This window comes from Rhinoderma darwinii (assembly GCF_050947455.1).
Source record: "Rhinoderma darwinii isolate aRhiDar2 chromosome 1 unlocalized genomic scaffold, aRhiDar2.hap1 SUPER_1_unloc_3, whole genome shotgun sequence".
Taxonomy (NCBI): domain Eukaryota; kingdom Metazoa; phylum Chordata; class Amphibia; order Anura; family Rhinodermatidae; genus Rhinoderma; species Rhinoderma darwinii.
Genome location: NW_027461667.1, coordinates 85,932 through 112,013, shown reverse-complemented (window position 1 = coordinate 112,013; position 26,082 = coordinate 85,932). Strand labels below are relative to the sequence as shown.

General features: G+C 44.9%; 1 protein-coding gene across 1 annotated transcript in view; it reads right to left on the bottom strand.

Moving 5' to 3' along the window:
- Window positions 1-19,514: 19,514 nt before the first annotated feature.
- Window positions 19,515-26,082, bottom strand: part of LOC142673163 (gastrula zinc finger protein XlCGF66.1-like) — a 43,440-nt gene continuing 36,872 nt past the window's right edge. The window contains exons 2-4 of the mRNA XM_075847174.1: window positions 20,449-20,612; window positions 19,803-19,970; window positions 19,515-19,718 (exon numbers count right to left, since the gene is read on the bottom strand). Coding sequence (XP_075703289.1) covers window positions 19,515-19,718; window positions 19,803-19,970; window positions 20,449-20,571 — 495 coding nt within the window. The 5' untranslated portion in view covers window positions 20,572-20,612. The remainder of the gene's footprint in view (window positions 19,719-19,802; window positions 19,971-20,448; window positions 20,613-26,082) is intronic.

Below are 26,082 nucleotides of genomic sequence, written 5' to 3'. Positions count from 1 at the left end.
GTTAAAGTTTTTATTTATTAGAGCAATTTAAAGAGTTTTGACATTTCGACGTGCGGAAAGTGCCGTTCTTCATATATTTTCATTGTGATCCTCAGAGTCAGGATTAGCAGAGCGACATATCGGAAGCTGTTGTTCTCCTGAACTCTCACTGAAGTTGCTCAGACTTGCCCGGTTTCTTAACCCCTTCCCGACATACAGTTACGTCATAGCCGGGTAGGGGAAGTATGGAGCTGGCTCACAGGCTGAGCACGCTCCATACAAAGCTGATGTGTGCTGTATAATACAGCTGACACTTCACAGTAACGGGCGGGATCAAGCTCGAGAGCGATCCCGCTAGTTTAACCCGTTACATGCCACAGTCATTAGCGACTGTGGCATTTAAATCGTTAGAAGCAGATGGCAGTTATAGCAGCCCCATGTCTGCCATCTTTGTGCTCCTATTACCACCTACCTCTGGCAGAGCTTAACAGAAGTCTGTCAGAAAGACGTTATACTGCAATACATTATAAAAAAAAAAGTAAAAAGCTGTTAAATGTTTTTCATTATGTAAAATAAAAAATATTAAAAAGTAAAAGAAAACCCCTTTAACCCATTTTCCCCCTAAAAAAATAAACAGAATTGGTATTGCGGCATTCGCAAAAGTCTGAACTATTTCAATATACCATTATTTAACACCGTAAAAAGAAAAATGTAAAAAACGCCAGAATCACTGTTTTTTGGTCACCTCACCTCCCACAAAAAAATGTAATAAAGGATGAGCGTGGTTATGATGTCGATAGGAGCCGACGTGCCGTTCAGGAGCTCCGGCAATCTTGGTACCATCAGCTGCCATCCGCCCTCCTAAAACCTCTGGGGGTGATTGCTCCTGCGTGGCTGTGTTCCCTACATCCTGGGGAGAGGATCGAACCGGGTCCGGCACAAATCTGGGCAACTGGCGTGTTGCGGCCCAGCAAGGAGGCTGTATCCCCGGCCCCGTTTTTGGAGCGGCGGTCCGACGACTCCCATTGAGGCGAGCTCAGCTGCCGTAAGTAGTGGAGTCCGTGACGGAGAGGCTGACAATGCTGTGCCCAGTTCCCTCAACAGCTGCCATCCTCTGGAGCCCATCAGAGCTCCCGTCGTTTCGCGGCCTATCAAGAGGCCCCGATCCCCGGCCTTGATTTTGGAGCGGCGGGTCCCCGACGACTCCCGTTGAGACGGGCCCAGCCTCTGCAGGCAGAAGAACACAGGCTGGAGGGGCTGCCACACCACTGTGCCTAGTTTCCAAACTAGCTGCTGCTCTCCGGAGCTCACTGGAGCTCCCGTTGACCTGCGGCATAGTCGGAGGCCCGGATCCCCGGCCTCGATTTTGTGTCGGCGGCCTGCATCGGATTGCTGGACCGGACACCACCTTCGCTGGAGGTGGGTCCTCAGTTGGAGGGAATTGCCTCACTGCACTGACTTGCTGCTTCAAACCTCAACACCAGCTTAGAGGCTTCACCTGCTTCTGGGATCCAGGCTGCAGGGTTACCACACCAGCCTCTCCCATCCCTGCATCCAAGGTGCGGCCGGTTCCTAGTCCTGCACGTCAGGGGGTAAGTGACACTACCCCTTTTTCCCAATTGGGCGAAAAACCCACGAGGACCTCTGTTACTGCACCTGCTAGGCTCGGCAACCTTACAGTGTGCAATCCCTGCCCTTTCCTGTCCACAGGATTATCTTTTCCTGCCTAGACCCACTTGAGAGCCGCACCTTGCCTTCCACGTAGGCCTTCATAAGCTACACGGCTGCCTTGCCTTCTGGACACTGGGGTACTCTCCTGCCAATCAGATCATTTGCTACCAAATGTGATCGTAATGTGGCCTTTTCATTCCTGGCTCCCTCAGACACATATACAAAGCAAGATGGTGAAAATTGGTCAGGCTAAACACGGAGACCCTCCTACTACCCCCAAACAAAAGAAATCCCAACCGGACATGGAAAAAAATTCCTGAAAAGACGCTCGCCCCAACGATCTATATCTTCCACTAAACAGTCACTGCTGCCTAACGATCATTGTGACACTTCTGATGCTGAAAGTTACATAGAGGAAGAAGTGGCACCTGACCCACCTTCTATGATCTCCATTTCTACTAAAGGCTTGCAAAAGATTATCGAGAAAACCCTACAACCTGTAATGCGAGAACTTGCCGATATTAATCAGGAAGTCCACCACATTGGAGCTAGAGTTGAGCTACTTGAACAAACTGCTCTTCTCACTCACGGAGACGCGACCTCCTCGGCTCTTCAGGCTTGTCAAACTCATCTGAATTCTCTTCACACCTATCTGGAAGATCAGGACAATAGGGGGAGGCGCAATAATTTGCAGATAAGGGAAATGCCGGAAAACTTCCCTCCGCATGAGACCATGTGCATGACTAAGAAAATCCTGGACTTTGTCCTCAACCGTGATTCGCCCCCAGACCTACAGATTGAAAGAGCACATAGGGCTCTACGTCCAAAACCCAAACAAGGTGAACCACCAAGGGATATCGTATGCAAGCTACTGTCTTTTCCTGTCAAATAAGCGGTGCTCCGCAAGACACGGGATATGCCTGACCTTATGTTTGAGGGACATAAACTGACTTTCTTTCAGGATATTTCCCCGACCACCCTATCCAAACGTAGGTCTCTAGGGATCGTCACGGACCGCCTCCGATCCCTAAAAATACCGTACAAATGGCTTTTCCCTTTTGGACTATCCTACCATTTCCAAGATCGGTTGTTCATTGTTCGCTCAGCGGAAGATCTAGAGAAAGCTTGCCCTCCACTAGACCGCGACCATACCGCCATCCCCTTTTGGCAACCTTACACGGATGTAGCCTATCTTCCCTCTCTGCCTAAGCCTGATGTCTGGCTGAACCCCAGACCCGCCCAACTAAGAGACCGGCAAATAACCCTCCATGATAGACTTGCGGCCCTGCTTAGGATTGTGTTTTATTTGAATCCATGCTAGGTCTGTCTAGGGATATGTTTGTGTACGGATTTATTGTCCTAACGTCAATTTTTTTTTCTTCAGGTGGTTTAAAATCTGTGCTTTAACCCCTTCCCGCTCCTTGACGTACTATTACGTCATGGCAGCTGTATCGTTAGCGCTCCATGCCGTAATAGTACGTCTCGGGAGTAACGGCCGTTTCGGCCGTCCTCCCGACACATACAGGAGCTGTGACGCTGCTGTCTTGTTCAGCAGCTGTCACAGCTCCTACAGCGGGGACCGATCGCTGTGTCCCCGCTGATTAACCCCTTAAAAGCCGCGTTCTATAGAGATCGCGGCTTTTTAGGGGTTAAGCTGCCATCGCCAGCCTGCTACGCGATAGCGGCCGGCGATGGCGACTATGGCAACCGGACACCAAACAATGGCGTCCGGCTATGCCATCGACGGAAGCCTAGTGGGTCCTGACAACGTCAGGACCCACTATGCTTGCTTCAGTCAGCAGCTGACAGTTCTAATACACTGCACTACGCATGTAGTGCAGTGTATTAGAATAGCGATCAGGGCCTCCTGCCCTCATGTCCCCTAGTGGGACAAAGTAATAAAGTTAAAAAAAAGTTAAAAACAGATGTGTAAAAATAAGAAAATAAAAGATTTAAAAGTAATAAAAGTAAAAATCCCCCCTTTTCCCTTATCAGTCCTTTATTATTAACAAAAATATATAAACAAACAAATAAACTATACATAATTGGTATCGTCGCGTCCGTAACGGCCTGAACTACAAAATTATTTCATTATTTATCCCGCACGGTGAACGCCGTAAAATAAAATAATAATAAACCGAACCACAATCACAATTCTTTGGTCACTTCACCTCCCAAAAAATGGAATAAAAAGAGATCAAAAAGTCGCATGTACCTAAAAATGGTACTGATAGAAACTACAGTTCGTTACGCAAAAAATAAGTCCTCGCACGGCTTTATTGATTGAAAAATAAAAAAGTTCTGGCTCTTAGAATAAGGTAACACAAAAAGTGAATGATTGTTTACAAAACGTATTTTATTGTGCAAACGCCATAAGACATAAAAAAAAACTATAAACATCTGGTATCGCCGTAATCGTATCGCCCCGCAGAATAAAGTGAATATGTCATTTATAGCGCACGGTGAACGCTGTAAAAAAAAAACGAAAAAAAAAACAATCGTACAATTGCTGTTTTTTAGTCACCACGCCACCTAAAAATAGAATAAAAACTGATCAAAAAGCCGCATGCACCCCAAGAAAACTACAATGGATTCCTCAAGGGGTCTAGTTTCCAAATTGGGGTCACTTTTGGGAGGTTCCCAATGTTTTGGCACCACAAGACCTCTTCAAACCGGACATGGTGCCTAATAAAAAAGAGGCTTCAAAATCCACTAAGTGCTCCTTTGCTTCGGAGGCCGGTGCTTCAGTCCATTACCGCCCGAGGGCCACATGTGGGATATTTCTCAAAACTGCAGAATCTGGGCAATACGTATTAAGTTGCGTTTCTCTGATAAATCCTTTTGTGTTATAAAAAAAATGGTATAAAGAGGATTTTCTGACAAAAAAAAAATGTAAATTTCACCTCTACTTTGCTCTAAATTTTTGTGAAACACCTAAAGGGTTCATAAACTTTCTAAATGCTGTTGTGAATACTTTGAGGGGTCTAGTTTCTAAAATGGGGTATTTGATAGGGGTTTCTAATATATGGGCCCCTCAAAGCAGCTTCAGAACTGAACTGGAACCTAAAAAAATAAATAAATGAGGCAATACTTCGCTTCTTACATTATACTGATAAGGAGCCGTGCCCACCCAGAGATGACCCCAGTTTTGACCGTTTGTATAAACGGAGACCCCTATTAGACCGTTTCAGTGCCCGGTTTTCCCAAGCATTCACCCCCGAGAGGTGTATTTCTATTGATGAGTCCCTGGTACATTTTAAAGGGAGGGTTCAATTCCGCGAGTACCTGCCGGGTAAGAGGGCAAGGTATGGCGTGAAGATGTATAAGCTGTGTGAGAGTGCATCAGGGTATACATACAGGTTTAGGATATATGAAGGAAAGGCCACCCCCAAACCAGACTGCATCCTGGACTACAATAGGTACATGGGAGGGATGGACTTGTAAGATCAAGCCCTGAAGCCCTACAGCGCCATGCGGTGTGGTATAAGAAGCTGGTCGGGCACATCATACAGATGACATTGTACAATGCGTACGTGCTACGTCGATGTGCAGGCCAGACGGGAACTTTCCTGGAATTTCAAGAGGTGATTATCAAGAACCTAATCTTTAGGGACCAAGAAGGGGGGGCACCCAGTACTTCTGGAAGCGAGCCCACACGCATCGTACCAGGGCAACACTTTCCAGGAGAAGTTCCCCAAACTGGCAAGAAGGGAAAAAGTCAAAAGAGGTGCAAAGTCTGCTATAAGAGGGCGATAATGGATGACACAATATATCAATGTGACACGTGTCCCGAATAACCAGAGCTCTGTATGAAAGTGTTTTACAATTTATCATACATCCCTTTGTTTATAATTTACCCCAATTTTACTTACCCTGATGCACTCCGCACAGCTTATCCCACCTCGTCTTTCCCCTCTGGGCCCTGCTGTGTGTCCAGGCGGCTGATAACAGCCACATGTAGGGTATTGCCATACCCAGGAGAACCCACATTACAGTTTATGGGGTGTAGGTCTCCGGTCAAAATGCTCACTACACCTCTAGATGAATGCCTTAAGGGTGTAGTTTTTAAAACGGGGTCACTTCTTGCGGGTTTCAAATGTACTGGTACCTCAGGGGCTTCTGCATACATGACTTCGCACTAGAAAATCCCCAGTAGGCCAAATGGTGGTCCTTTCCTTCTGAGCCCTCCCATGGGCCCAAACGGCAGTTTATCACAACAAATGGGGTATTGCGGCACTCAGAACAAATTGCGCAACAGAATGGGGTATTTTGTTTCTTGTGAAAATAAGAAATTTTCAGCCAAAACTACATATTATTTGAAAAAAATAATTTTGTTTTCATTCCCAGCCCAATTCAAATAAGTTCTGTGAAAAAACTATGGGGTCAAAATGGTCACAACACCCATAAATGAATTCCTTGAGGGGTGTAGTTTCCAAAATGGGGTCATTTGTGGTGGGTTTCCATTGCTTTGATACCTCTGAGGCTCTGCAAATGCGACATGGCACCCGAAAACCAATCCAACAAAATCTGGACTCCAACAAACATATAGCGCTCCTTTCCTTCTGAGCCCTCCCATGGGCCCAAACGGCAGTTTATCACCACAAATGGGGTATTGCCACACTAAGGACAAATTGGGCAACAAAATGGGGTATTTTGTTCCCTGTGAAAATAAGAAATTTTTATCACAAATGACATTTTATTGGAAAAAATGAAATTTTTTTCATTTCAGAGCCCAATTCAAATACGTGCTGTGAAAAAACTGTGCGGTCAAAATGGTAACAACAACCCTAAATTAATTCCTTGAGGGGTGTAGTTTCCAAAATGGGGTCACTATTGGGGGATTACTACTGTTTTGGCACCTCAACACCTCTTCAAACCTGGTATGCTGCCTAAAATATATTCTAATAAAAAAGAGGACTCAAAATGCACTAGGTGCTTCTTTGCTTCTAGGGCTTGTGTTTTAGTCCACGAGCGCAGTAGGGCCACATGTGGGACATTTCTAAAAACTGCAGAATCTGGACAATACATATTTAGTAGTGTTTCTCTGGTAAAACCTTCTTTGTTACAGAAAAAAAATGAATAAAATTGAAATTCAGCAAGAAAAATGAAATTTGCAAATTTCACCTCCACTTTGCTTTAATTCCTGTGAAATGCCTGAAGGGTTAAAAAACTTTCTAAATGCTGTTTTGAATACTTTGAGGGGTCTAGTTTTTAAAATGGGGTGTTTTATCAGGGTTTCTAATACATAGGCCCCTCAAAGCCTCTTCAGAACTCAAGAGGTACCTTAAAAAAAAGGCTTTTGAAATTTTCTTAAAAATATGAGAAATTGCTGTTTATGTTCTAAGCCTTGTAACGTCCAAGAAAAATAAAAGAATGTTCAAAAAACGATGCCAATCTAAAGTAGACATATGGGAAATGTGAACTAGTAACTATTTTGAGTGGTATAACCGTCTGTTTTACAAGCAGATGCATTTAAATTCTGAAAAATGCAATTTTTTCAACATTTTCTCTACATTTTGCAATTTTTCACCAATAAACACTGAATATATCGACCAAATTTTACCACGAACATGAAGCCCAATGTGTCTCGAGAAAACAATCTCAGAATCGCTTGGGTAGGTTTAAGCATTGCGACGTTATTACCACATAAAGTGAAATATGTCAGATTTGAAAAATGGGCTCTGAGCCTTAAGGCCAAAACTAGGCTGCGTCCTTAAAGGAACAGTGTCATGGCAAATAATTTTTTTATATGTTAAAGATGTTAGTGCTGTAATAAAAACGTTTATATTCATTTGTGTGTTTGTGTTTTACTGTTTCTTATTTTTACACTTTTTCTTCCCTATGGGGGCTGCCATTTTTTGTTCCATTTCTGTGTGTGCCGATTAACGACACACACAGACATGGAACACGGCAGCCACAGTCCCATAGGGACTGTGAACGGCTCCCGTCCCATTCACGTCCGTGTACGGCGTCTGTGTGGGAACTGCGCATGCGCCGCTCCCACACAGTCCTATTCGAAATTGGCGCCGTCCGGCGCCATTTTCCTGTGGACCGGAAGTCGCGGCCGGACAGTAATATTACTACTTCCGGTCGCGGCTTCCGGACTTGTGCACATGGAACAGCGGCAGCAAACGGAGCGGACGGGCCAGAGGGAGCCGCGGCGGCAGGAGCAGGTAAGAGATTTCAATGTATGTTAGTGTTTGTGTGTGTTTACTACTGTATGTAAACCTACTACACTGTGGGTTACCTCAAAAAATGGCGACACGCAGTGTAGCAGGTTAAACCTTTCAAACCCCTCGTTTATCCCGGCACTAGCCAGGATAAAGGAGGGGGGGATGCTGAGAGCTCACTAGAGCGAGGGCTTTTAACCCAATGTTGCAATGCTGCAATTTTGGGAACAGCCCCATCTAGTGGCCAAAAATGGGTAGTATTATAAATTAGAAATAATTTATAATATTACATGGCTCGTGCCAAAAAAAAAAAAATTTGAACAATGTTTAATCACCCACACACTAAATGTTTAATTTTTAAAAAAAAAACATGTTTTTAGGGCAACACCATGCCTTTAACCCCTTAAGGACGCAGCCTAGTTTTGGCCTTAAGGCTCAGAGCCCATTTTTCAAATCTGACATATTTCACTTTATGTGGTAATAACGTCGGAATGCTTAAACCTACCCAAGCGATTCTGAGATTGTTTTCTCGTGACACATTGGGCTTCATGTTCGTGGTAAAATTTGGTCGATATATTCAGTGTTTATTGGTGAAAAATTGCAAAATTTAGAGAAAATTTTGAAAAAATTGCATTTTTCAGAATTTAAATGCATCTGCTTGTAAAACAGACGGTTATACCACCCCAAATAGTTACTAGTTCACATTTCCCATATGTCTACTTTAGATTGGCATCGTTTTTTGAACATTCTTTTATTTTTCTTGGACGTTACAAGGCTTAGAACATAAACAGCAATTTCTCATATTTTTAAGAAAATTTCAAAAGCCTTTTTTTTAAGGTACCTCTTGAGTTCTGAAGTGGCTTTGTGGGGCCTATGTATTAGAAACCCTGATAAAACACCCCATTTTAAAAACTAGACCCCTCAAAGTATTCAAAACAGCAGTTAGAAAGTTTTTTAACCCTTCAGGCATTTCACAGGAATTAAAGCAAAGTGGAGGTGAAATTTGCAAATTTCATTTTTCTTGCTGAATTTCAATTTTATTCATTTTTTTTTCTGTAACAAAGAAGGTTTTACCAGAGAAACACTACTATATATGTATTGTCCAGATTCTGCCGTTTTTAGAAATGTCCCACATGTGGCCCTACTGCGCTCGTGGACTAAAAGACAAGCCCTAGAAGCAAAGAAGCACCTAGTGCATTTTGAGTCCTCTTTTTTATTAGAATATATTTTAGGCAGCATGCCAGGTTTGAAGAGGTGTTGAGGTGTCAAAACAGTAGGAATCCCCCAATAGTGACCCCATTTTGTAAACTACACCCCTCAAGGAATTCATTTAGGGTTGTTGTTACCATTTTGACCGCACATTTTTTTCACAGCACGTATTTGAATTGGGCTCTGAAATGAAAAAAATGTCATTTTTTCCAATAAAATGTCATTTGTGATCAAAATTTCTTATTTTCACAGGGAACAAAATACCCCATTTTGTTGCCCAATTTGTCCTTAGTGTGGCAGTACCCCATTTGTGGTGATAAACTGCCGTTTGGGCCCATGGGAGGGCTCAGAAGGAAAGGAGCGCTATATGTTTGTTGGAGTCCAGATTTTGTTGGATTGGTTTTCGGGTGCCATGTCGCATTTGCAGAGCCTCAGAGGTATCAAAGCAATGGAAACCCACCAAAAGTGACCCCATTTTGGAAACTACACCCCTCAAGGAATTCATTTATGGTTGTTGTTAGCATTTTGACCGCACAGTTTTTTCACAGCACCTATTTCAATTGGGCTGTGACATTAAAAAAATGTCATTTTTTCCAATAAGATGTAATTTTTTACCAAAATTTCTTATTTTCACAGGGAACAAAATACTCAATTTTGTTGCCCAATTTCTCCTGAGTGCATCAATACCCCATTTGTGGCAATAAACTGCCGTTTGGGCCCATGGGAGGCCTCAGAAGGGAAGGAGCGCTGTGTGTTCTTTGGAGTACAGATTTTGCTGGTTTGGTTTTCGTGTGCCATGTCACATTTGCAGAGCCCCAGAGGTATCAAAGCAATGGAAACCCACCAGAAGTGACCCCATTTTGGAAACTACACCCCTCAAGGAATTCATTTATGGGTAATGTGACCATTTAGACCCCATAGTTTCTTCACAGAACTTATTTGAATTGGGCTGGGAATTTAAAAAAAATATATTTTTTCCAATAATATGTCATTTTAGCTCAAAAATTCTTATTTTCACAAGAAATAAAATACTCAATTTTGTTGCCCAATTTGTCCTGAGTGCGGCAATACCCCATTTGTGGTGATAATCTGCCGTTTGGGCCCATGGGAGGGCTCAGAAGGAAAGGAGCGCTGTGTGTTCTTTGGAGTACAGATTTTGTTGGATTGGTTTTCGTGTGCCATGTCACATTTGCAGAGCCCCAGAGGTATCAAAGCAATGGAAACCCACCAGAAGTGACCCCATTTTGGAAACGACACCCCTCAAGGAATTCATTTATGGGTAATGTGACCATTTAGACCCCATAGTTTCTTCACAGAACTTATTTGAATTGGTCTGGGAATGAAAACAAAATTATTTTTGTCAAATAATATGTAGTTTTGGCTGAAAATTTCTTATTTTCACAAGAAACAAAATACCCCATTCTGTTGCGCAATTTGTTCTGAGTGCCGCAATACCCCATTTGTTGTGATAAACTGCCGTTTGGGCCCATGGGAGGGCTCAGAAGGAAAGGACCACCATTTGGCCTACTCGGGATTTTCTAGTGCGAAGTCATGTATGCAGAAGCCCCTGAGGTACCAGTACAGTTGAAACCCGCAAGAAGTGACCCCGTTTTAAAAACTACACCCTTAAGGCATTCATCTAGAGGTGTAGTGGCCATTTTGACCGGAGACCTACACCCCATAAACTGTAATGTGGGTTCTCCCGGGTATGGCAATACCCTACATGTGGCTGTTATCAGCTGCCTGGACACACAGCAGGGCCCAGAGGGGAAAGACTAGGGGGGATAAGCTGTGCGGAGTGCATCAGGGTAAGTAAAATTGGGGTAAATTATAAACCAAGGGATGTATGATAAATTTTAAAACACTCATACAGAGCTCTGGTTATTCGGGACACGTGTCACATTGATATATTGTGTCATCCCTTATCGCCCTCTTATAGCAGACTTTGCACCTCTTTTGACTTTTTCCCTTCTTGCCAGTTTGGGGAACTTCCCCTGGAAAGTGTTGCCCTGGTACGATGCGTGTGGGCTCGCTTCCAGAAGTACTGGGTGCCCCCCCTTCTTGGTCCCTAAAGATTAGGTTCTTGATAATCACCTCTTGAAATTCCAGGAAAGTTCCCGTCTGGCCTGCACATCGACGTAGCACGTACGCATTGTACAAAGCCATCTATATGATGTTCCCGGCCAGCTTCTTATACCACACCGCATGGCGCTGTAGGGCTTCAGGGCTTGATCTTACAAGTCCATCACTCCCATGTACCTATTGTAGTCCAGGATGCAGTCTGGTTTGGGGGTGGCCTTTCCTTCATATATCCTAAACCTGTAGGTATACCCTGATGCACTCTCACAGCTTATACATCTTCACGCCATACCTTGCCCTCTTACCCGGCAGGTACTCGCGGAATTGAACCCTCCCTTTAAAATGTACCAGGGACTCATCAATAGAAATACACTTCTCGGGGGTGTATGCTTGGGAAAACCGGGCACTGGAACGGTCTAATAAGGGTCTCCCTTTAGACAAACGGTCAAAACTGGGGTAATCTCGGGGTGGGCACGGCTCATTATCAGTATAATGTAAGAAGCGAAGTATTGCCTCATTTATTTATTTTTTTAGGTTCCAGTTCAGTTCTGAAGTTGCTTTGAGGGGCCCATATATTAGAAACCCCTATCAAATACCCCATTTTAGAAACTAGACCCCTCAAAGTATTCACAACAGCATGTAGAAAGTTTATGAACCCTTTAGGTGTTTCACAAAAATTTAGAGCAAAGTAGAGGTGAAATTTACATTTTTTTTTTGTCAGAAAATCCTCTTTATACCATTTTTTTTATAACACAAAAGGATTTATCAGAGAAACACAACTTAATACGTATTGCCCAGATTCTGCAGTTTAGAGAAATATCCCACATGTGGCCCTTGGGCGGTAATGGACGGAAGCACCGGCCTCCGAAGCAAAGGAGCACCTAGTGGATTTTGAGGCCTCTTTTTTATTAGGCACCATGTCCGGTTTGAAGAGGTCTTGTGGTGCCAAAACATTGGGAACCCCCCAAAAGTGACCCCAATTTGGAAACTAGACCCCTTGAGGAATCCATTGTAGTTTTCTTGGGGTGCATGCGGCTTTTTGATCAGTTTTTATTCTATTTTTAGGTGGCGTGGTGACTAAAAAACAGCAATTCTACTATTGTTTTTTTTTCGTTTTTTTTTACAGCGTTCACCGTGCGCTATAAATGACATATTCACTTTATTCTGCGGGGCGATACGATTACGGCGATACCAGATGTTTATAGTTTTTTTTTATGTCTTATGGCGTTTGCACAATAAAATACGTTTTGTAAACAATCATTCACTTTTTGTGTTACCTTATTCTAAGAGCCAGAACTTTTTTATTTTTCAATCAATAAAGCCGTGCGAGGACTTATTTTTTGCGTAACGAACTGGAGTTTTGATCAGTACCATTTTTAGGTACATGCGACTTTTTGATCTCTTTTTATTCCATTTTTTGGGAGGTGAAGTGACCAAAGAATTGTGATTGTGGTTCGGTTTATTATTATTTTATTTTACGGCGTTCACCGTGCGGGATAAATAATGAAATAATTTTGTAGTTCAGGCCGTTACGGACGCGGCAATACCAATTATGTATAGTTTATTTGTTTGTTTATATATTTTTATTAATAATAAAGGACTGATAAGGGAAAAGGGGGGATTTTTACTTTTATTACTTTTAAATCTTTTATTTTCTAATTTTTACACATCTTTTTTTAACTTTTTTTTCACTTTATTACTTTGTCCCACTAGGGGACATGAGGGCAGGAGGCTCTGATCGCTATTCTAATACACTGCACTACATGCGTAGTGCAGTGTATTAGAACTGTCAGCTACTCACTGACAGCAAGCATAGTGGGTCCTGACGTTGTCAGGACCCACTAGGCTTCCGTCTATGGCATAGCCGGACGCCATTGTTTGGTGTCCGGTTGCCATAGTCACCATCGCCGGCCGCTATCGCGTAGCAGGCCGGCGATGGCAGCTTAACCCCTAAAAAGCCGCGATCTCTATAGAAAGCGGCTTTTAAGGGGTTAATCAGCGGGGACACAGCGATCGGTCCCCGCTGTAGGAGCTGTGACAGCTGCTGAACGAGACAGCAGCGTCACAGCTCCTGTATGTGTCGGGAGGACGGCCGAAACGGCCGTTACTCCCGAGACGTACTATTACGGCATGGAGCGCGAACTATACAGCTGCCATGACGTAATAGTACGTCAAGGAGCGGGAAGGGGTTAAGGGGTTAAAACTGTTTGCTTTGAATTTTAGTCGCCTGGTTGCCGGGATGACAAGAGTTCACGGGTGCATATTCTTATTCACTCGTTCACTCTTCTCCCCGCCGCCACGCCTCTCCGTCAGTCAGTGCTTAACGGACTAATACCGCACTGTGGATCAGTGCAAATATCTTTACTAAAACATTTGAAAACAATTTACTTCTTATTGTTCTCTTTTCTGTGTTTCTCATCTTTTCTCTTTCTCTCTTCATACTGGTGCATTTATGTCACGTATTCAGGTTACGACATTGAACGTCAAGAGTTTCAACTCCCTACTAAACGCTCCCAGGTCATACACTCCCTTAAGAAAATGGATTTGTCTGTGCTGCTGCTACAGGAAACCCACTTTTTGAAGGGTAAAGTTCCAAACCTTCCTAAAATTGCCTTACACTACATGGTTCCATCCATGCAATGATAGTGGCAAACGTAACGGAGTCAGTATAGCTCTAAGGTCTGATATTCCCTTTGAATTTGTCTCCCAGATTGCTGATGGCGCAGGCCGCTTTCTTTTCATAAAAGGTAGAGGGGCGAACACCCTGACTACCATTGGGAATACTTACGCCCCAAACTCGGGTCAGATTCCCTGGCTATCTGCGACATTTTCTCAGTTCTCTGAGGGCCTAACGCTTCTGGGAGGGGACTTCAACATTGCGCTTCAGTCCCTTCTGGACTCCTCTATGTGAACCTCCGCTCACAGCTACTCAGGTCTGATGAAAATCCGTAGACTCCTAACATCTTTACGATTGATGGATGTGTGGAGATCCTTCCATCCCACGGCTAGGGACTATACCTTCTACTCCCACCCCCACCAATCTTACCATAGACTAGATTACCTGTTCATCACGGATAGCTAACTTCCTTTAATAGATTCCCCCTCTATAGGCAACATTCCCCTGTCTGACCATGCCCCAATGTCCATGTTCCTCAACATACACACTCTTTTGCTTAGGCAATATAACTGGAAACTTAATGAAACTCTCCTATACTCTTCGCGCAATAAGCAGCGAGTTGAGGTGGCACTGAAGTCCTACTTTGTTGAGAATGATACACAGGATGTCTCCGCTAGCACTATATGGGAGGCCCATAAGCCAGTGATCAGAGGAATCCTCATAAGCATAGGTTTGTTTATGAAGAGAGAGCGGAAACGGGAGATTGATGACCTTCTTTCCCGAATATCTGACCTTGAAAACCAGCATAAATGGTCCGCAGCTCTAGGGGTTCTCTCCTCGCTTATACTTTACAGAGAAAGACTCAAACAATGTTTGAATTTGAGCACGGCAAAGGCATATACCTCTGCTACTCACAAACACTACATGCATGGTGATAAGGGGAGCAAACTCATGGCTTACTTAGCTAAAAAGAGAAGAAAGCAGAACTATATCTCCAAAATCCAGTCTCCTACTGGAGCTGTACTTGAGGACACCAATGACATTGTTGCTGAGTTTTGCTCCTTCTATCAAACACTGTATGACCTATGTCCTGGGGAGACGCCCAAGGAGCTTGCGGACAGAACTGAGATAATTGAGTCTTTCCTAGACTCCCTTTCTCTTCGTACCTTAACTGCTACGCAAAAAGCCCAACTAGAATCCCCTTTTACACTTAAAGAAATCCGTGATGCGCTCTCCAGTATGCCCTCTAGTAAGTCCCCAGGTCTTGACGGACTTCCAGCCTCATACTATAAGCAGTTTGGAGACGTCCTGCTGACATTCTGCCTCAGAGTATGTAACTCTCTTAACGCTTCTCAACATTTCTCTCCTTCAGCGCTCGAAGCACATATTTCGGTATTACCAAAAGAGGGTAAAGACCCGTCGCTATGCGGTAGTTATCCCCCTATATCACTTTTGAATGTGGATGTTAAATTATATGCGAAAATCATAGCTAACAGGATGCAATCCTTACTCCCTGTAAAGGATCTGCCAGACACAGCGCCCGTGGTTAATCAGTCTGCACCTGCTCCTAGGTCTGATAGCGTGACTGGATCTGCTACCACTCAGGCTGGTATTCTTAGGAGTGGGAGAACCTATCACAGCCTGGCCAGACGGTTCTAGCTCCCGCCCTCGGTCTATTTATACCTTCATTTCCTGCTGGTCTTTGCCTGTGATTCTTTCTTGTTTCCTGGCTCTGCTGCTCCTGCTATTACTATTGACCTCTGCTTCTTATCGACCCTTGCTTTACTGACTAAGCTCCTGCCCTGCGTTTGGTACCTCGTACACTCCTGGTTTGACTCGGCTCTTTCACTACTCTTGTTGCTCACGGTGTTGCCGTGGGCAACTTCCCCATTTCCCTTAGCTTCTGTGTACCCTTGTCTGTTGTGCACATATTGAGCGTAGGGACCGTCGCCCAGCTGTATGCCGTCGCCTAGGACAGCCCGTGCAAGTAAGCAGGAACTGAGTGGCGGGTAGATTAGGGCTCACCTGTCTGTCTCCCTACCCCGACATTACACTCCCATTCCTGATTGACCCAGAGGAGACGGGTTTTGTTAAGGGGAGAGAGAGTAAACACAATACTACGCGAGTTCTCTATCTGATCCAGTACACCAGGTCGAGAAATATCCCTTTGGTTCTATTGTCTACTGATGCAGAGAAGGCTTTCAAACGGGTGGACTGGACCTTTATTGTCAAGGCGCTTTCCCGTTTCGGCTTCCCACAACTCTTCATTCACAAAATCCTGTCTCTGTACACTTCCCCACATGCTAAGGTTAGAGTAAATGGCCACCTAGCACAGCCTTTCCAGATCTGGAATGGAACAAGACAGGGTTGCCCACTCTCCCCCCTCCTTTTTGTCCTCACAATTGAGACCTTAATCCAGAGTCTGCCTCAGGAGCCACTTCTGTCAGGGGTCTCCATTGGTGACAGAGTGCATTGCACAGCGGCTTTTGCCGATGACTTGCCTATTTTCATCACTAACCCCTCCACAGCTCTACCACGACTTCAAGAGATGCTTACCCATTTTGGTGACCTATCCAATTTTAAAATGAATTCTAGCAAATCCGAGGGACTATGTGTCTCCTGCACTCCGGCTCTGTTAACGTCTCTGAAACACAGCTCCCCCTTCCTACTGCGCTCATATTAGTATAAAATACCTAGGAATTAATTTAACTCCCTCACCTGAACACTGGTATCAACGCAATTACACACCCATACTCTCAGAGATTAAAGCCACTATCCTGTCTTGGCATATCCCATATATTTCATGGATTGGTAGAACCAACTTACTTAAAATGATTATTCTCCCCAAACTCCTTTATCTATTCCAAACTCTCCCGATTCCCCTCCCTAGAGCCTTTTTTGCTGCCATTAGACAACAGTTTTCTAAATACATTTGGAATAATACTAAACCCAGAATAGCATTTCACACTCTTATCCGTCATAAACGCTCAGGGGGGATAGGGCTTCCGGATATTGAATCCTACTACCACTCCGTACAATTAGTCAGGATAACTAAGTGGTTTGATCATACCTCAATCAGACTCGGGGTTCCCATGGAGGAGGCCACTCTAGGAATGTCCCTTACCGCCCTTCTGTGGCTTGACAAACCCAACGCAGCCTTTTTTTTTTGTCTCGCAACTCTCTAACCTCTGGTTCATATCAGACATGGATGAAAGGTGAGGGGATAAAATCTCTGCACCAAATTCCGTCTCCCCTGATGGCGGTTCGTGACCTTGTGCAGTTGCTATCTGAGAGATTTCGAGATTGTTCTTCCCTTCCCAGAACAGCATCCTGCAGCGCATACGATTCCATACTGACTAACGGGGCTGTTCCTACCCTCCCTGAATTGCGGTCTCAACCTGGTTTCTCGTCTGTCAATTTTCTCACTTACACTCACCTCAAAAGGTGTTACCTGGGAGCGTTTAGGCAGTGACCAATATACCGCCTGTTATCCTGGTTGGAAGCAACCCTCCTCCTTCGACAACCACCTAACAAGCTTATTACACTATACTATAATAATCTCATTGATGAATTCAACAATACAGCCCTCCTTTCTTAAAGCTTGGGAGTTGGAACTTAAAGGAATAGTGTCGTCGCAAATAATTTTTTTATATGTTAAAGATGTTAGTGCTTTAATAAAAACGTTTATATTCATTTGTGTGTTTGTGTTTTACTGTTTCTTATTTTTACACTTTTTCTTCCCTATGGGGGCTGCCATTTTTTGTTCCATTTCTGTGTGTGTCGATTAACGACACACACAGACATGGAATACGGCAGCCACAGTCCCATAGGGACTGTGAACGGCTCCCGTCCCATTGACTGCCGTGTACGGCGTCTGTGTGGGAACTGCGCATGCGCCGCTCCCACACAGTCCTATTCGAAATTGGCGCCGTCTGGCGCCATTTTCCTGTGGACCGGAAGTCGCGGCCGGACAGTAATATTACTACTTCCGGTCGCGGCTTCCGGACTTGTGCACATGGAACAGCGGCAGCAAACGGAGCGGACGGGCCGGAGGGAGCGGCGGCGGCAGGAGCAGGTAAATGATTTCTATGTATGTTCGTGTTTGTGTACGTTTACTACTGTATGTAAACCTACTACGCTGTGTGTTAGCTCAAAAAATGGCGACACACAGTGTAGGAGGTTACACCGTTCAAACCCCTCGTTTATCCCGGCACTAGCCAGGATAAAGGAGGGGGGGATGCTGAGAGCTCACTAGAGCGAGAGCTTTTAACCCAATGTTGCAATGCTGCAATTTTGGGAAATAGCTCCATCTAGTGACCAAAAATGGGTAGTATTATAAACTAGAAATAATTTATAATATTTCCTGACTTGTGAAAAAAATAAAAAAAATTTGAACAATGTTTAATCACCCACACACTAAATGTTTAATTTAAAAAAAAAAAACATGTTTTTCGGGCAACACCATGCCTTTAAGACTACTTTTTCTGACGAGGACACCAAGGAGGTTTTTAGAAATTCCCTTGGGACCTCAAGATGTATTAATTTGCAAGAATCCTCATACAAACTGACCTTTAGGTGGTACAAGACTCCCTGGGTATTGCATAAAATGTGTAACAAAATCTCCACAGACTGTTGGAGGTGCCATAAAGACCCGGGAATATATCTACACTTGTGGTGAGAGTGTGAGAAAATCTCCCCCTTTTGGTCCAGATACAAAATGTCCTCAACACCATAACTCATTCCTCTATTGTTATTACCCCTCGTGTAGTGTTCCTAAACCTGTGACCAACATTCCCTGGGGTGGCCCCCAAGGAGCTATGGTTACAGCTCTTCGCGGAGGCCAAATCTCTACTACCGTTGTATTGGAAGACCGAGGTTGTGGCACCAATAAGCCATTGGCTTAGGAAGGGAGCCCAGCTTGTGAGAATGGGGGAGCTCTCGCATCCTGAGTATCACTCTCATTTCAAATACCAAATTATCTGGGCACCCTGGTTTGAATTCTGTAAAAATAACTCCTTTCAACACCTCTGGGGTGCAGAACCCCCCCCCCCCCCCCCTGTGTTGGATAATGTCGATTGATATTCTAGTTTGGGAATACTTTCTAAACATTCCCACAAGGCCTGATGTTCTTGGAGACCTCTCTCCTTGAGCGTTTCTTTTCCCTCCTTCTCTATTGCCTTCTTCTCTACCCCCTCCCCCTTGACGTTGGGTGGATGTGGTGAGAACATACAACAAGATGCTCATACTTCTTTAATGTTCTGTTTGTATGATTTGTTCTGTTTAATATTGAGATAACGAATTGTACATACGATTCTTCTTATTGTGAATTCTAACAATTACCCGTATATTGTATGTAGTGTGGCTCTTATGCATATTGTAACTCACATATTGCCTCTCTGTAAAACCTCAATAAAATGTTATTTAAAAAAAAAAAAAAAAAGAACAAAATGGAATAAAAAGTGATTAAAACCTCGCAGGTGCCCCAAAATGGTTTTATTAAAAACTACAACTTGTCCCGCAAAATATATGCCCTTATGCCGCTTCAATCGACGAAAAAATTAAAAAGTTATGGCTTTTGGAAGGTGGGGAGGAAAAAATGAAAATCTGAAAAAATGGCTGTGGCGGAAAGGGGTTAAAATGTGGGCGTGGTCTAAATGAGATGACATCATGACGTGTGGGCCAGTCCCACCCTGGCAGGAGAAGACTCACGTGATGAATTACCCTCCCCACAAATGTGCACAGATGTGTAATGTAATGGCCCCCACATCACAGATTTACAGCAGGTGTTCTCAACATGGCTTCAACATGGCCGCTAGTCCAGTCTGTGTCCACAGTAATGCCAAACATACATTTATATCTGTCTCGTTACCTTGTAATGTGCGCGGCCGGTAGTTCTCCATCATGACATCCTCGTACAGATCCTTGTGTCCTTCTAGATACTCCCACTCCTCCATGGAGAAATATACAGCGACATCCTGACACCTTATAGGAACCTGACATACACAATGATACAGTCATCACCCAGACACCTCCAGTGCTGTTACTGTAGAATTTCCCAGCATTCCCAGCAGTGTCACCTCTCCAGTCAGCAGCTCCGTCATCTTGTAGATCAGGTCTAAGATCTTCTTCTCATGTATCCGGGAGTGAGGGGGAGGCTCTGTGATGGGACTACTGCTCCATCCTCCTGACTCATGGATGATGGGAGTCGTACAGTCACCCGATGTCTTCTTCACTATTGTGTACTCCTGTGTATGGAGAGAGACACTTAGAGAACTGAACACAGTATTCCCCCCTCAGTAGAAAGAGGGAGATTGTGACCCCGCTGTATAGAGCTCTAGTGACCCCACATCTGTAATACTGGAGACCTCATCTACAAAAAGACATTGAGAAAATAGAACGAGGCCAAAACTAAAGAGGAAATAATATTAGGGGTACAAGATGGACCATGTGCTCTCCTCCTGCCGTCATCTCCTATGTTTCTATATAGAGGTCATCCTGATCCTCCTGGTTCCTGGTCATTCTCATTGCTCTACAACATTACTATTGCTTCACTGGTGACATGACACATAAGTGACCATATTGGTGGCTGATCTTCAGCTTTTCTGCTGTTGGCTTGACATCACTTGGAAGGTCTGGACGCTGTTATACAGGACAATGGATTATTCCTATAACGTATTGTCCTTTCCCTATGTGTGACTTGTTCTATAGTGTAGAAAAGTTTACCTCTCCACTCAGCAGGTAGATGATCTCCAAGGTGAAGTTTAATATTCTTCTGCTCATCTCATTCCTGTCCTTGTCCATCCTTGGTGGGTCTTTCAGGAGAAAGAACGTTGTGGAGGAGAACATGGGGAAACTGGAGGAACTGGAGGATCTAGTACTGCAGACGTCTTTATGAGGAGAAGATGGAAAATCATACAGGGGACAACATCATGTGTAAAAAATAAACAGAACCTCACTTATTGATCATTGAGAGAAACATCTTCACAGAGCCGTCACGACATGGATTAAAAGGGGTATGCCCAACATGGAAATTTCTCCGCAGGATATGCCAGAAATGTCTGATAGATGCGGCTCCCACCTCTGGCCGTGCTCGGCTGTTTCTGGAACTCCTATACAAGTGAATGGAGAGAGTCGTGCACATGTGTGGTCATTTCTTCACCTGGATGTAGTCATCACCTCACCAGGCTATTTGGGGCACCCCGTTCTCCACATACAGGTGGGACCCCAGTTATCAGACATTTATGGCATCTCTCTCAGGTGAGAATTTGCAGCTTAGAAAAGTAAAATGAAGACATTTCCCCACACAATGAAGACCTGACTCCTTACAACTTGACACATGGCGGATACTGGGGAGACATTGCTCGCATCTCACAAGACATGATACACTATGCAGTCAGTGATTGATATGAACTTTGAGGTTCTGCAGCAGCTGAGGTGACATTATAAATAAAGGGAACAGCAGTGTGATCTCTTATGTTATGGCGCAGAAGTAGTTGAGCAGATAGATAACAGAATTTTTGTACTTACCAGTAAAATCTTTTTCTCGTTGAATTCACTGGGAGACACAGTATCATGGGTATAAGCCGCAGTCACTAGGAGACTGATACTAGGTAAGTATGAAAAAAAGTGTGGCTCCACCCAGTGGGCTATAACCTCTGTTGAACACTCAGCTCCTCTTGTACCAGGAGCAGTAGAGGAGCAGAGAAGATTTAACACAATATGTTTTCCATGAGAAAAGCAACCTCAAGAAGCCCAAAAACATAACAGTAAAGAAATAGGGCGGAACCTGTGTCCCCCAGTGAATTTAACGAGAAAGAGATTTTACTGGTAAGTACAAAAATCCTGTTTTCTCGTTAAAGTACTCACTGGGGAACACAGTACCATTGGACATCCTAAAGTAGTCCATTAGGGTCGGAAAAAAGAATCATAGCCATGCGAGCAGCCTAAACAATGGCTGTTTGCAACACAATCCGACCCAAACTGGCATCGGCAGAGGCCAAAGAATGGATCCAGTAAAACCTCAGAAAAATATGTAACGAGGACCAGGTTACAGCTTTACGAACCTGAAGGACAAAAACATGATAGAACACCTCCCAGGAGGCCCCAACTGCCCTGGTAGAATGAGCAGTGACCCGGAAGGGAGGTTATCAACCCTTAGCAGAGTAGGCACTTTTAACGGCCAACCAGATCCAGCTAGCAAAGGTGGCCTTTGAAGCTGGGCCAATCTTATGAGGGCCCTTAGGAACAACAAATAGGGAGTCCGACTTTCGGAAGGACTTCATAGCTGCAATGTGGACCCGGGTGGCTGTGACGACATCCATCCAATGTTAGGCACGTTCACGTGGATGAGAACGTTTAGAACAAAACGAAGGAAAGACAATGTCCTCATTAAGTTGGAAGGAGGAAGCCACCTTAGGAAGGAAAGATGGAAATGGACGTAGCACGACCTTGACCCTATGAAAAACTGTAAACGGAGGTTTGTAGGACAAGGCTGCCAGCTCATAAACTACGGATAGAGGTGATCGCCACAAGGAGAACTACCTTCCAAAATAAGATCCTGAGAGAAACTTCCCACAAAGGTTAGAAGGGTGCAGCCTGGAGAGCGTCAAGGACCAGATTGTGATCCCATGATTCGAGAGGAGATGGATAAGAAGGAGCACAATGTGTGACTCCCTGCAAAAAAGTATTAATTGGAGCGCGGAAAGTCATTAAGTGTTGGAAAAACTAGATAGTGTTGAAACTTGCCCCTTTATAGAGTAGCCAATCTAAGTCCATGAGCCAAGCCAACGTGGAGGCAGGCCAAAATTTGTGAGATGGAAAAACGGAGGGGGTGGAGCTGATGGGATTTACACATCTACAATAAGCCAACAAATCGCAATGGTAAATTCTTTGGGATTGAGTCTTCTGGGCCTTAATCATGGTCTGAATGACCGGATCAGAGAAACTTTTGAACTTCAAAACCGCAAATTCAATAGCAAAGCCGTCAAAAGCAGCCGAGATAAAACAGAGTGGAACATTGGACCTCTGGAAAAGAGGTTGTGCCGCTGAGGAAGCGGCCATGGGGCATCTGCTAACATGAGCATAAGATCCGCATACCAAGCCCTGCGAGGCCAGTCTGGGGCCACCATAATGGCTGGGATTCCTGCGTCCTTGACCCTTTTCAGCACTCGAGGCAGGAGTAGTAGGGGAGGAAAAAGATAAAGGAGGTTGAAGGATGACCAGGGTAGAACCAGAGCGTCGGCTCCTATGGCCCTGGAATCCCTGGTTCTGGTGACGTAGTCCGGGCACTTGTGATTAAGGTGAGAGGCGAAGGGATCCACGTCTGGGAAACCCCACCGAATGCAAATGCGCTGAAAATCTCTGGATGAAGAGATCATTCTCTGGGATCCAGGCATTCCGCCATCCAGTTGTCTACTCCTGGGATGTTGTAACGGTGGCAGCCGCCGATCATCACCGTCCTACTTCCCCTGGCGGGCGCCAGCTTCTATCACCTCCGTGCCTGCATCCTCCACCTCCTTTCCGGGGATGCCGGGGTGTTCTGGCCTCTGTCACTGCTGCTCATAAGGTGCACTCGCTCGCTCCTGGCCTTAAAGGGCCAGCACGTGCACCAGGAAAATCTCCCCAACCTATCCCAGCATACTAGGAACTAAAAAAGTGACTCTGCCCATTCATTCCTTGCCAGAACAATGTTGTGTCTACCCATGTTTGTCTAGCAAATGGTTCCTTAGCTGTATTCTGTTTTCCTGTATCCAGTATCTGTGTCCAAGTCAAGTCAAGTGTTTGAAATGACTGGTGAAGTCAAGTCAAGTGTCCGTGTCAAGTCTTCTATTCAGGTACTCTAGTCCTAAAGACTATCATTGACCCTTGTTTGGCCAGCTGCTACTTCGCGACAACGGGCCGGCCCAGTGAGTTCACATTCTCCACGAGGCGTGACAGATGTGCACTGCTGAGATTTCTGGGACATTTTGTTCCGTCCAGTGAAGGATCTTAGGGGTTTTCTTCCATACAGTCCTCTTTCCTGTACCTCCGTGATGATTGAGGTAAGCCACTGCTGTAGAGTGGTCTGTCTGTATCCGCACTGGAAGAGTCTGGAGACGAGACTTCATGTTGATCTGTAGCGGAGCTTCCGAATCGGATCAGATGCCCTGGACTGTGAGGCAGCCAAAGAAACCCCCCCCCCCCCCCATCCAGACAAACTTCCATCCGTTGTGATGACTTGCCAGTTGATAGTTGTAGGGTTTTTCCTGAAAGATGCCTGGGAAAGACATCCACCACAGCAGCTCCTCCTTGACTGAAGGGGGCAGACGGATCATCAGATCCAAGGACTCCGGAGACTTGTCCCAACTAAATAGAATAGCCAGCTAGAGATCGGGAATAAAATTTAGCAAATGGGACTGCCATGAAGTCCCCAAGACTTTCATGAAGCGAATGGAGCATTCCTGTGGAGTACTGTCACTGTCCTGTTTGAAAGGAGCCTTCACCAGAAGATCGTCCAAGTATGGGATAACCGCTATCACCCTGGATCTGGGAATAGCCATGGGCACCGCCATGACATTGGTGAAGACCCTTGGAGCTATGGCCAGCCCAAAGGGGAAGGCCATAAACTGGAAATGCTCTGAACCTACTGCAAAGTGCAAGAAACGCTGATGTACTTGAACAATGGGAACATGAAGAGAAGTATCCCTGATATCTATTGAGGACAGGAACTCTTCGACCTCCAAGGAAGAGACCACCAAATCGAAGAGACTCCACGCAAAACCTTTGAATCTTCAAATATCGATTGAGACGTTTTACATCCAAAATGGGTCGAAGAGATCCGTCCTTCTTTTGTACTCTAATAAGGGTTGGAATAAAACCCTTTGAACAGTTCTGGAGTTCATACTGGGACAATTGCTCCTTGATGGAGGAGGCTTTGAATGGCTTGAGAAAAAGCTTGGGCCATGGAGGGGCACCGAGGGGGCGTTGACAGGAAAAAACACCCAGGAGGGCGAGAAGAAAACTGTATTTTGTAGCCGGTCGACAATCTCCCGCACACAGGCGTCTTCAATGTCTTCGAGCCATGTCTCCTGGAAGAAGAGCAGCCGTCCCCCAATACAAGGGAGCAGCTCAGATGAGGGCAAATTTTAAGTATGTGGTAGCCCACTGTGCCGGAGCAGGTCTAGCGGGTCTGTTGCAAGGCTGCCAGGAGTTTCTACACCGGAAAAAATGTCTGTGCGTTTGGAAGGGAGTTCTGCCTCTGACGTGGGGCCGAGTACCAAAATGAACGAAATCATCTTTCTCTGCTGACTGAGGGAACTGGGCGTCGTCTTTGACAACATTGTTGAAGTAAAGTGCTTCTTCTTCCTGTAGCCTCAGAAATGAGTTCGACCAGGCCATGTCCATAAAGGAGATCCTGGGCAAACGGAAGAAGGTTTTCGTCCTTCATAGGGTCACTTCCTAGAGACACTGTCAGTATCCCAGTTCCTAGTCCAAATGGCCCAGTGGACAGCTACCGCATTAGCCAAGGCCTTAGCCGACCTTTGGGCAGCTTAGACAGAGACATCACAGATGCATTTAGACATCTGCAAAAGCTCTGCAGCCAGCAGGGAATTATCCACTTGGGAGTCCCCCGAATCAATTGTGTCCTGTAGTTGAGTATTAGTTCAATACTAGCCATGCTAAACAAATATGCTGCAAAAGGGAGTCTGACTGAAGCTGCGACCATGCTGAAAGTGGCTTTAGCCATAGACTCCACTTCAGCATCAACATGAACCTTTAAGGCGGAAGCATCTGCAAACGGAAAGATATTATCTTCATAAAGCCGGGCCATTGTAGCATCTACCTTGGGGTGAGCTGACCCTTTGGCAATACACTCATCAGAGAAAGGAAACATAGTCTGCACTGTTGTACAGATGCATAGACCGGTCAAAGTGTTTCCATGAATCAGAAAACAATGTCAAAACCCTTGTGATCTGGAAAGACCAGAGAGGGTTGCCTGTGGAGCTGCAATAACTCAAAGAAGTTGGTTCAGATATAGCTCTTGAATGAAAAGAATGGAGGACGCCTGTAGCATTTTTGTCCAAAGAGGAAACAAAGGAAGAATGATATTGTTTTGATTTCCGGGCCCGCTTTCGGGATGCACTGGGAGAACTAGAACGAGTGCAATCCAGGGAAGAACGTCTGGGGGCCTAAATGGACTGTGGTGCCTGAGAGGGATCAGACAATTGGGACGCTAACTGCTGAGGAAGGCGTTGTAAGGCATCCGCCATGGCCTGAGAAAGACGGGCGAGTTTATCTACCTCCTGGGTGAGCGAAGCCGTCCATTGGGGGGCAATATGCTCATTAACCATGCGAGATGGGGAGTCCGGTGATGCTTTA